This window comes from Arvicanthis niloticus, chromosome 2, assembly GCF_011762505.2.
Source record: "Arvicanthis niloticus isolate mArvNil1 chromosome 2, mArvNil1.pat.X, whole genome shotgun sequence".
Lineage (NCBI taxonomy): Eukaryota > Metazoa > Chordata > Mammalia > Rodentia > Muridae > Arvicanthis > Arvicanthis niloticus.
This window is the reverse complement of record NC_047659.1, coordinates 18,917,708-18,929,601: the sequence shown is the minus strand read 5'-3', so window position 1 is coordinate 18,929,601 and position 11,894 is coordinate 18,917,708. Positions and strand designations below refer to the sequence as shown.

Below are 11,894 nucleotides of genomic sequence, written 5' to 3'. Positions count from 1 at the left end.
AAGTCTTTTTAAATGTAGCCAAATGCAAAACTGGAACCACCTAGGAATTTAGTTCCACTTGAAAAGTCAGCTTCTCCTCCTAGACATTTTTGCTCTCTTGGCTGCTTCTCGGTATTAGGCAGAATTGAATGTAATAATTTTCCTTATGGTGAAAAGTCATGTTCCATGCATGAAAAGTATAGGAAATCATAGCATGATATAGAAAGATCTAATCAATCATGCATGACATAAAGTTGTAAGTAAAACTAAACATTGTACTCCTTTCTTAGTCACCAGGTATATGTTGTCTATTTTGATTGAGCATTATATCTCTGTGTAAGAAGTATAGTTTTCATGTTAGTTTAATAATTTATTACCTAAATAAAAGTTTTAATAAAACATTGCATTTTATTTTGAAAATGTTAAAAAATGTTTAAAAATTTTTTTGTGCTAAATTTGCCCTGTAAGCATACTCTTGTCCATTTTCTCAGCCATATCATTCAACATTATAAGCATTTCACAGATAAGAAGCATGACAAAGTATGAAAAGCAGGTGATACTCTTCTATAGGTGTTGTGTGTTCCTAAAACTGCTACCTATTTAGCGTTCTACCTTTAGTTTCAGACTGAGGGGGAAATGTATTCATCCTGACCTTACATTTATAAGATATTGCTTAATTTTCTTCCATTCAAAATCTCTTGACCAGAGTGAAGTGATGCATTAATTAACCATCCCAAATACAGTTATATTTGGAATTGTATAGTAGGATATCCTCTCCAGCCACTCTTACATGCAAAAAAATTTGTGTGAACTTTATATCCAGAAGAGTTTTTATTTTGTTTTTACCCAGAAATTTTATCACTACTCATCTCAGCAGTTTGCATGGAAGCATCAAAATTCAAAATGGAGGCTACTTATATTAAGTACGGTAAACTTGTTCTTTAAAACTAAGCTCCTATCTAAGTGTTCAGGCTAGCACCTCACAATCACCTGTTTTTATATGTGAACATCTCTTGTTATATTTATTATAACTCAGGAAAGAAGCATTCAGTATAAAATTATCAGCATTGACAGAACAATATACAACAAAGTTAATAGTATCGGCCTGTATTTGTAGTGCTTGAGTTTGCTTTCTAGCTTGTCTATTGGTTGGTCATCTGACCAGAGTACATTCACTTTCAAAGCCATCTTTTCTGCAGCTGTGAGAAATGGGGCTAATGTATGTTTACCTGCTTACTTAGAGTCTGTTCCATAAGTTCCACAAAATGATACACAATTGCTGGGCATTTGGATTTAATTGAGTCAGCCTATTAAATTTATAAGGAGGAAGAGTAAAACAATAAATAACAAGTAGCAGGTAGAAGTAGAGAGAGTGAAACACCATCAAATTAAGTGCTCACAACACATCCCAGAAATGAGTAAATTAGCCTTTGAGAGGAAAAAAGGATAAGGCAATATCCTTAAATTGTGGGCTTCCAAGTATCTAGCAGAAATTGATTAGGGAAGCCCACTGGATTTCCAGGTTGAGAGTGTCCTTGGTAGAGAAGTATTACCTCAGGTGAGTCTTCTGCATTAAAATCAACAAACAAACAAAAGAACACAAAGAACATCAGCTAGAGTCCATCAAATCAGTGGTTTATATTATTATTCAGAAGAAACTGACTGAGAAACTGAGAGTCAGGTAGGAGAATTCTAAACAGCACTCTTCAGCTTCTCCATAGATGGACTTTTGGCTTTCATTTCATTATAAATATTTTTACATTATAGGATAAATACTAATCTTGTTTGGAAATAGTCTGTTTTCCAGCTCTCCTCAAGGACAGAGTGTTCTTTTAAATCACCTTTAGCTAGTTGCTTCAGGGCCCAGGAAGTTAGTTTTACCTGAAAGAAGGGAGTCTGATTTCAATAACTTTGAACAGCTTGGGATGATTTACCAATGTAATGTACATTACACTGCTCATTTAAAACTGGGCTTCCTTGTTCAGCTGGTGTATTTGTGAACAGATTGGCATTAAGAAAAAGGTTTATTATATGCATTTCCATCCCTATTTGAATATGTTAAAACATGATAACAATGAACAATGACTCTCCTAGTTGCCACAGGGACTCCATTGTAATTCAACACCTTCTGCCTTTTAAGAATTATGACATTTGTCCTTAGTGAATTAAATGGCATCCATACATACATTTGTCTACCAATTAAAAATTGTAATATATTGAAACTATCATTTAAGAATTTTGATTTTACTGTATACATGTTTTATGCCTTTAAACAAGTTTCATACTAATAAAGTATTAGTAAAATTTTCTACAAAATTTTCTCTTTTTGAACCATAAAACACAACAGTTGTAAGCTGCGATGATTGGTTTATAGATGCATAAGTTATACAATGTTTAAATTTTTTAAATATCATTATTATTGGGTGCTATATACAATTCTGAATAAAACAGAAAAAAAAAACCCAGTCTTTATTGAGCCTATAATTTTGTAGTGGACAATGTTCAAAATGATTAAGAAAGTAAAGAAAGGCCAATGTAATACTTTACTCTATTCTAGGTTCTTTCCTACTAAGGTGTAAGTTTCATCATGCAATTACAATCAAAAAAACACCAGGGGCCTCATGAAGAAAAAAACCTAAAAACATTAAGCAGCAGGTTAGAGAAGAGAATTTTAGATAGGATGCACATATGCGAATGAGTCTTCCAAAGCATTGAATCCATCTTTGTGATGTCTCCCCCTGATTAAATATGTTTTATAATAAGATTTGATTATTAACTGCAGAGATATTTGTAAATTAAGTTGTGTGGCTTGTTATTTGGTTCTATTATGAACATTTTACTGTGAAGAGTTTTAACGTTACCTTGTTTATTTGATGTCCCTTAATGTGTTAATTATTATAAATGATCATTTAATTTCAGCTTCTTGTTCTGGACTGAATGGGGACAAGTGCCCTGCATTGGGAAAGCTCGCCTAGATGGTTCTGAGAAGGTCATGATTGTAAGCATGGGGATAACATGGCCCAATGGCATCTCCATTGACTACGAGGTCTGTTGGACTCCTTTTAAGATTCTAAAGTGTGTTCACAGCCAACTTGCAATACACACGTATATCATTAATAAATAACCAAAACAGTTTGTACTGTTGCTTTCCAATCACTTTTTAGGAAAATAAATTATACTGGTGTGATGCTCGCTCAGACAAGATTGAGAGAATTGACCTTGACACTGGTGGGAATCGTGAAGTGTTGCTGTCTGGGAGCAATGTGGATTTGTTTTCCGTTGCAGTCTTTGGGGCTTACATCTACTGGTCTGACAGGTAATTTATTTTTTCATAAGCGTTTGAGTCTCAAAATGTTATTTCAGTGCCGTTTCTTTGCCCTTGAAGGATTAGCCACACTTTAGCAAGGTTACAGAAAGGATTTCAGAAAACCATGTGATTTTTACAGAGGAAGCTAAGCCAGCAAGACTCTCTAGCTATTCCATGGTCAAGCATTTCAGCACCACACTCTGCAACTGGTTTCCTTTTCTTCTGTCTGAGCCAGGCCTTATCTTCAGTTTTACCTTGTTTTATTTTAATTAGTTGAAAACTGTTAATTCTGTATGTTCAACTTTTTTTGGCAGAGCACACGCCAATGGGTCGGTCAGAAGGGGCCACAAGAACGATGCCACAGAAACAGTAACCATGAGAACAGGACTTGGAGTCAACCTAAAGGAGATCAAAATTTTTAACCGAGGAAGAGAGAAAGGTCAGCATGCTCAATGAAAATATACAGTTAATAAATTTTGTATCATTTTTTATTTTGGTTTTAAAAAATAAGAATTATAGGGGATTATTAATTAATTTCAAAACCTCAAGGTTTCCTTTTAATGATTTTTTTAATAACAAAAAGAGAGACACCAAAGGAAATGAACATTAAACAGTTTATATACATATATATTGTGTGTTTTGGATTTTCTTTTTAGAAGAAAAGTTGTTATGGCTCTGAAAACGGTTGTCTTCAATATGTACTTCTGAATCATCGCTTCGTTGTTGGTGGTTCTGTTGATTATTAAATTCTTTTTACTGTTTCGTTATACAAAAGACACCTTACATAGTAATTTTGAAGATGGTAGAAATGAATTTGTAGTATAGAAACAGCCTTGTTTTAAAATTGGCATCATTTATGCCCTATATATGACAGGTGAATCACAACAAAGCCAGCCCCCCACCCTATTTTTCTCTATGCCTCACAGACACTGCTAAGAGCAGAACTTGGTTTCTCAGTGACTTGGGTTATGTTTTGAGTGACTCAGTTACATGTGCCAATGACTCCACAATATAAAACTTATCATTTTAAAGCAATGAATTCATCTACCTTTTAAGGGAAAATTTTGTTAGTTTGGTTTTGGTGCTAAGGATTGAACACAGAACTTGCTACTTTCTAGGCAAAGGCATCACCCCAAGCTAAATTGCTAACCTTAGTAAGTTAAATCTGAATGTTATTGTTTGACTGAGATATATATATATATATATATATATATATATATATATACTTCAAATTGAAATTCAAGAAAAAACCTGTGATTTAAAAATGTATTATTTGTTTTGTATTTAATTTTTATTGACCAATTTTTAAAAATAATATGATACTTAATGTTAATTATTACAACTTAAAATTAAGTTCTAACATTTTTATTATGGGTGGGATAAACTTGTTCAAACATCAAAAGGTGATTGTACATTTGTGGGTTTATCTTTCTCAGGGACGAATGTCTGTGCCAAAGATAATGGTGGCTGTAAGCAACTATGTCTTTACCGAGGAAATTCCCAAAGAACTTGTGCCTGCGCCCATGGATATTTGGCTGGGGATGGAGTTACTTGTCTAAGGCACGAAGGATATTTACTATATTCAGGAAGAACAATATTAAAAAGCATACATCTTTCTGATGAGACTAATTTAAATTCCCCAGTACGGCCCTACGAGAACCCACTTTATTTCAAGAATATCATAGCCCTGGCTTTTGACTATAATCAAAGAAGAAAAGGTACCAATCGGATCTTTTACAGTGATGCGCACTTCGGAAATATACAGCTTATTAAAGATAACTGGGAAGACAGACAAGTAATTGTGGAAAGTAAGTACAAAACCTAAATTATTTCCAGTTTAGAGGAATAGTGGTGTTAAATGTATGAAGAAGTTGTACTCCCAAGAGTTCTTGTTCAGGACTATAGCATCTATCCCGTCTATCAATTCCCAATGTGTCAAAGCAGCAAGGAGCAGCATGTACTGTAAGTAGTAGCTTTAATCATATCTGCAACATTTTATCATCATGTTTGCTTCAGATAAGTACTGTAATACTGACAATTCATCACTACAAAATTATTTTAATTGATTTTCTTCAAGTGTGGGTGATATGGTAGCTTTAAAGTATCTCTAATAATTTTCAGTTATTCTTATTTTCTGAAAAATTCTAAAACATCAGTGTGTGTATGTATATTGAAGGGGGAATGTTAAGTGTTTTAGGTTTGAAGACTAATTTCACTGGGAAGAGAGCTTTTCTAGCACGTGCAAGGCTGTAAGCTGTAAAACAAACTAAAGTCATTGGGAAAAAAAAAGTTACTGAAACCATTCAAGTTTCATGTTTCATTTAGGGTGGATTACCCATACAATTTACAAAAATCACTTTCCCCTATTTAATAATATGAGCATCTTCATACAGATTCTCTTTGCTATTAGTTTGCAATTTCTGTTTATTCCTGCTTCTATTTCACTGTTATGAATCAGTCTTTGTGTCTCTATATTTTTAATTTGCAATGTTCTAGACATTTATAATAAAGTTTTAAAGATATATAGGCGTAAACATAACATTTTGGTTCAACAATGTCAATGTCATCTCATCCAGAGCTGAAAACTACCATTTCTTGTTAGATATTTTTTGTAAGTCTCTGTAGCATCCTTAATTAAAAAAGTGGATTAGTGGTCAATGTTTTAATCACATAGTTGACTTATACTGACATATTACAAACATTTATTTCATCTTGCAGGTCTCTATTTTATTCTTTGGTAAGCATATGCCCAAATTTGGACTAATTGAACACTGTTATATTTATTGAATTTATTGATAATTTATGTGTCTCATGAATATATTAAATATTACACTTGTTATTTATTTTTATAAATGTTCTCATTCACAAATGTAAATATTTGTTTAACATAGAAACCTGGAAGCAAGTTTGTCAAGAAACCTGAAACCAAGCCACTGAACCAGTCACAGGCTATTTTATTTCTCATAGGTGTCAAAGCTTAAATGCCCCATCAATTTATATTTTTACCCATTGTCTATGGAAAAGGTTATTTTCCCAAAAGATTGTAAATTATAATTTTGTAAGACTTATTAATCTATGGAAGTCTAATATTCATAAATACTTTTTCATATTAACATACATTTACTTGATAACTATGATCCAGCATCTACTATGCTTAGTTTTAAAAATCAGTTTAGGTATGTACTTTCTCAACTCATGGTCAAAATTTTTATTCTATAAGTTGCTATAGTTATTAGTAATTTCTTAACAATTTGTATATTTATATTCTAGTATATTTCAGCTTCTCTGTGTTTCTGTGTCTTTCTGTTTCTGTCAGTCATTCTCTTTTTCTCTGTAACTATAATGTAATTGTACTGATTATGGAATTAATACATATTTGATACTCACTGATTCTCTGCATATGTCTGGATGAGGATTACATGCGTATTACTCTTCAGTTTCTCATTTCCCACTCTAATAGAATTCATAATTGCAAGTGTTGACATTGAACCACAGCATATTAATTAACTTATTCATGTCCAGTTTAGGCACTCTAGAGGTAAAAGATGAATATCTGTTCAGAGACCTTTAGAAGCCACAGTTTAATGAAGAAAACTGCAAGCAAACAATCATTGTAATACAGTAGATCTACAAGATACCTGAGGACTTTAGAGAATACTCAATTGGGTTGGTAGAGAATCTCATGGAAGTTCTACAAGGTGATGCTGTGCAGAACTGAATTAAGGATATTTTCTGGGTAGATAGGAATTGTCAATTGAGTAGGCCAGGTGGTAGAATAGAGGGGAAACATGTGATTCTAGACCTGTACTTCTCAGAGTGTGAATCCCTCAGGATCCTCAGTACACTATGGAGAGACTTAAGAGAACAAAATCATCACAAAAATATATATGTATTTTAATATCAGTCTTTTTCTCAGAGCTGACTTTTGCTCTGATGTTATAAAAGCGCCAGTTGTAATTGCACCTAAGCTTTCACTCAGAAAGTGAATCTAGCTGTATAGAGGTAATTATACTTTTCACTGTAACTTATCTGGTAGAAAAAAATAACCAGATAATTTAACTTAACCTTGAGAAAAGGATAACATTAGGATGCTTATTTTTGTTTATTTGTTTGTTTTTGTTATTACTGTTGTTGTTGTGTCAAATCTCAATGCTTCTCACCATATCTCTTTAGCATTTTGCATGAGTAAAAAGACAAAATACATAGCGGTTTAGGTTGTCTTTAAAAAAAAAAAAAAACCAGCTACTTTATTGATTGCATCAGCTGGCACTTTCTCCAAGAGGTACCCTATCTACCCAAACAAGGAATAACATGGAAGTAATAATGCACACACAGGTGTGTGGCAGAATTTTTAGGGAATATATATGACACTGTCATTATAATGTTGCCTGCAATTAATATTTTAATACTCACACTTTCAAGTAAAATAAGTTTTTTTTTTAATAAAAATCACTCATTCTTGGCTATAACTTGACATCTTTTTTGATATGATTTCTAAGGTCTTTGAGTTCATAGCACAGCCTAGTGGAATTTTCAGTATTGGAAGAAATGTGTTAATAGGGAACCAATGTTTTGCAAATGACGAGGATAAGAGATTCACTCAAAGAAAGTGATCAACAAATATATTTAATGTAATGGGTTGAGAAAAGTGCAGCATCATGGTTTCAGTTGTCTATACCACATTTTCCTTTCTCCTGTACTGGCTAGTTCAAAAGAATTCATTGTTTCCCAAAAACTTTATGTTATTCCTTTCCTGCCCACTGCATAGCTACAATTAAACTGAGATATCAAAGCAGATAAGAGAAGAGGAGAATCCAGCCATCTTGTACAAAGCCAGATGGTTATAAAATCTGTGTAGCTTAAAACAGTGGTCTTTTTCACTATCACTAAAAACTAGTTATCTTCCTTAGGATATATTATTTATATTATCATACACATTGACTCATTTTTCTAGACTATAGCAATATTGGTAAATACTCAAAGCAAACTTTTATATTTACACCTTAATCTGGTAGCCAGCTCTAGACAATAACCACAGACCTAGAGCCTTTCTGCAGTTTTTAATCACATTTGATAGTTTGAAGGTCATCAGATCAAAAACATTGAAAATATTCTCCATGAAGAAGTATTCAAAAAGATTTTAATTTAAGAAATAGAAAAGTAAATTGGCAAAATCAAAGTACAGATTACAGATTTTAGGTACAAGTGAGTAGGATATAGACCTGGGATAATAGAGAGATTCTGATAATAGAGCAGTTTGTAATGGTAAAGGGCTTTAAAAATGAAGTTTATTGGGATATTGTTTATATACCATAGTATTCATCAATTAAAATTGTTCATCTTCACTATTCATAGGGTATCATATAATTAATTTTTAGAGTTGTTATATGAGTGTATATTTACTTATATGTATATGATATAATAATACTATTTATTTTATATTTACATAGTATTTATTAGCTTATTTATTGTGTTTTTAAGTGTAAAAGATGCTTGCATCATCTTGTAGGAGCTTGTGGATGTCAGACAACAAAACATGAGAGTGGGTGAACTCTTCCATCATATGGGACTTTAGGATAGTACTTAGGTCATTAGGATTTGTTGTCACTAAGCCCATTACTGTTTAGTTTTAGACATGTAATTCATTAGCATTAATTATATCCACAATGTTGGTGTCAGCAGTGACTATAAATCTGAAGCTTTTTGTCATTCCTGATGGAATTTCTTTATTACAGCAACTCTCATCTTTCTATTTCCTCAAAACTTTTAATTTGCACTCTGTCCTTATGAGTTTGCGAATTCTAGATTCTTCATATAAATCAAATCCTAAAGTATTTGTCATTAGTGTATATCTGTTCTCATGTGGCAACGTGTATTCAATATGCTTTCAATGTGTATATGTGTATCACATACACATTTCATATGTGTTTAAATGCTTACCACTTCATTTGTCCCCAGAGACTTAAACTGCACCCCTTTTTGCTCATTTTCAATTTTGTTGCAATTGAACATTGAGCATTAACTTGTGCTGCACATAACTGAATATTTGTATTTTATAGAAACCATTTTCTAATCATTGCACTCAGTATATTAAGGAAAATATAGTGTTTCTGTGGATTCGCAGCTGATAGAAAGATGGAAATGAGATAGAAGAGAAGGCTGATAGAATCTATGGGAAAGAGGTGGTCTTTGTGTCCACACAAAGGGTTGGTGCTCCCAGCAAATGACAACAGGGAGATAGTAGGGTGTCCTGCAGTTAAGCTCTAGTACGACAAGTAATAAGTTTGCAGAGACCATGATGAAATGATGAATGGGGTAGGCTAGGAGGGACCCTGTGCTACCTCCAAGTGTTGGCATCCCCAGAGAATAGAGGTTCTGTGAGAGAAGGGGTTCTTCAGAGAGTCTGATACAGGACCAAGAGTAAGTTGGAGAGTCCTCAACAGAAAAAGAAAGAATGGTGAGAATTTCCAACTGTTCACCAGCATAGATCAATGCGGCCACTATTGGTCTTTGGGTGGAAACTATTTCTGTGGATTATTACTGGACACAAAGGAATGAAATTGGAAATCTCACTGGGAAAAAACTAAGTTGAGGTGGATTTCCATATTTTTATGTTTGTTAATGATTTAGAATGCTAGATCATTTTGTTTTAAATTATTTTTTCTTTGTGCATTAGAACAGTTACCCTGTCAAAAATAATAGGTATAATTATAGATATGAGTTCATAAATTAGGTTCTTATGTGATAATAAATTAAGTCCAGATTGAGTCCCATATACACACATATTTTTTGAAATATTCTCCTTGTCAATTCTACCAATAAGAAATTGCTTCTTTGGTTAAATATTACAATTTAGCCTTGAAGACTGTGGAAAAATTTATGGTTTGACTTGGTCTACAGAGCCTAGCTCATCAGCAATGAATAAAATTCATTTGTGCTTTTAATCTGCTTCAACCTGAAGTGCTGGGTTACCCCTTTTTATATCTTCTTCTAGGTGTAAAATGACTAATTTCAGTAAAATGAATCAATTTTTAATTTTTTACATATATTTGGTTTTTGTTTGTCTGTATGTGAGAGCCCATATAGCACAGCACAGGTATCAGTGTGCAACTTTAGTATTAAAATTTCTGCTTCTGTGATGTGTATTCTAGGGGTTCATGTCAAGTTATCAGGCTTGCTAGAATGCCTCTCTGCTAGGTCATCTTGACATTCTGTATATTTAAAAATATCAGATAATATCCAGTCCTTTAATCGCAGCATAAGGGAAGAGGAAGTAGACAAATTTCTATGAATTTCAAGACAGCCTGATCTACATAGTGAGTTCCAGGCTACCCAAAACTGCATAGTGAGATGCTGTCTCAAGCAAGCAAGCAACCACCATAACCACCACAATAATAATAATAATAATAATAATAATAATAATAATAATGATAATGATAATAATAATAATAATAATAATAATAATAATAATAATAAATATAATTTTTAAAATGTTTGGAGTTCTAAACAATTCTCTAAATCAGAATCAGGTTTAAAATTTTTATTTTCATTTATATAGAAAATTCTGGGGGAAATTCACCTCCTACCTTCCAATTATTGTGGAAAGTGTATTTGCTATATTTTAAAAAACACATGTCAAGAGCTATTAAACACAATTCAGTGTTTATTAAGTGCTTACAATGTTCTATTGGTACTTAGGTAGTGGCAAATAAAGATGCAATGTCTATTGTTACCTCTGGAAATCAAAAGTAATGAAAAAGAAAACAGTTATAAATATATATATATTTTATATATCTTATGATTTGCACTTCCCAACTCCTTGTTAACACATTGTTCAAAATAAAACATTTGAAGTACTTTTAAAAAGTAGAAGCTCTTACATAACATTTAACAATAAGTATTAAGAAAAATTGATAATCTGAAAAACAAAATAGAACTTTTCTAGAATAATAATAATAGAAATGGAAAGCTTAAAAAATGGCTGTGACATCTGACGTCTGAGTATTACACTCTGACTACAAAATCTTTAGTTGGCAGGGTTTAAAAGGGAAAGAAAACAAACTTAACAAGCCAACAAATAAAAAAATAAAAAAAGAAAAATAAAGAGAAAGAGAGAGAGAGAGAGAGAGAGAGAGAGAGAGAGAGAGAGAGAGAGAGAATGAATAGACCTTTAAATCAAGGACCAGTGTATAGCTTCTTTCTGAGGCAAGGAGGCTGAAGTACAGATGCACTATGCATTGTTTGCTCTCTGCGTCATTGACTATTGGGAAGTTACTGATCCTAGAGTCTCTAGAGGACAGAAATGACCTGGGACCATCAACTTCCAAAGAAATGGGGTCAGAGCTCTAAGTCCGCAAAGAGATGGCTGCAACTTGAGGGCCAGTGTCAAACAAAGGTAATTACAGAAGCACTTGCTAAAAAAATCAACACTGGAATCCAGGTTAAATAATCTCTTTACTGAAAAACTACCATAGTATTCAATCTCCATAATTCCTAGATTCTTCTGAAAAATAACTTCTTAAAAGAACTGTTCGGTAAGACAATCTGGAAAAGCTTTAAGAATGCATCAAAGAGACATTGAAAAAACATTCCCATAAAACAGAAAAGA

The 11,894-nt window shown here is 32.7% G+C and overlaps 1 protein-coding gene across 1 annotated transcript; it reads left to right on the top strand.

The window, feature by feature from the left end:
- The first annotated feature begins 218 nt into the window (after nucleotides 1–218).
- Nucleotides 219–6,027, top strand: LOC143441122 (low-density lipoprotein receptor-related protein 1B-like). The gene is made up of 6 exons (XM_076928220.1): nucleotides 219–235; nucleotides 2,899–3,025; nucleotides 3,144–3,295; nucleotides 3,601–3,725; nucleotides 4,930–5,094; nucleotides 6,005–6,027. Exons 1-6 carry the CDS (start codon nucleotides 219–221, stop codon nucleotides 6,025–6,027), a joined length of 609 nt encoding a protein of 202 aa, XP_076784335.1.
- The last annotated feature ends 5,867 nt before the right edge of the window (nucleotides 6,028–11,894 follow it).

Excerpts from the sequence above, each read along its gene's own strand:
- LOC143441122 (XM_076928220.1), top strand. Across the intron at positions 3,026-3,143 it reads GCATCTCCATTGACTACGAG|GAAAATAAATTATACTGGTG; the intron begins GTCTGTTGGACT and ends ATCACTTTTTAG. Across the intron at positions 5,095-6,004 it reads CAGACAAGTAATTGTGGAAA|GTCTCTATTTTATTCTTTGG; the intron begins GTAAGTACAAAA and ends TTCATCTTGCAG.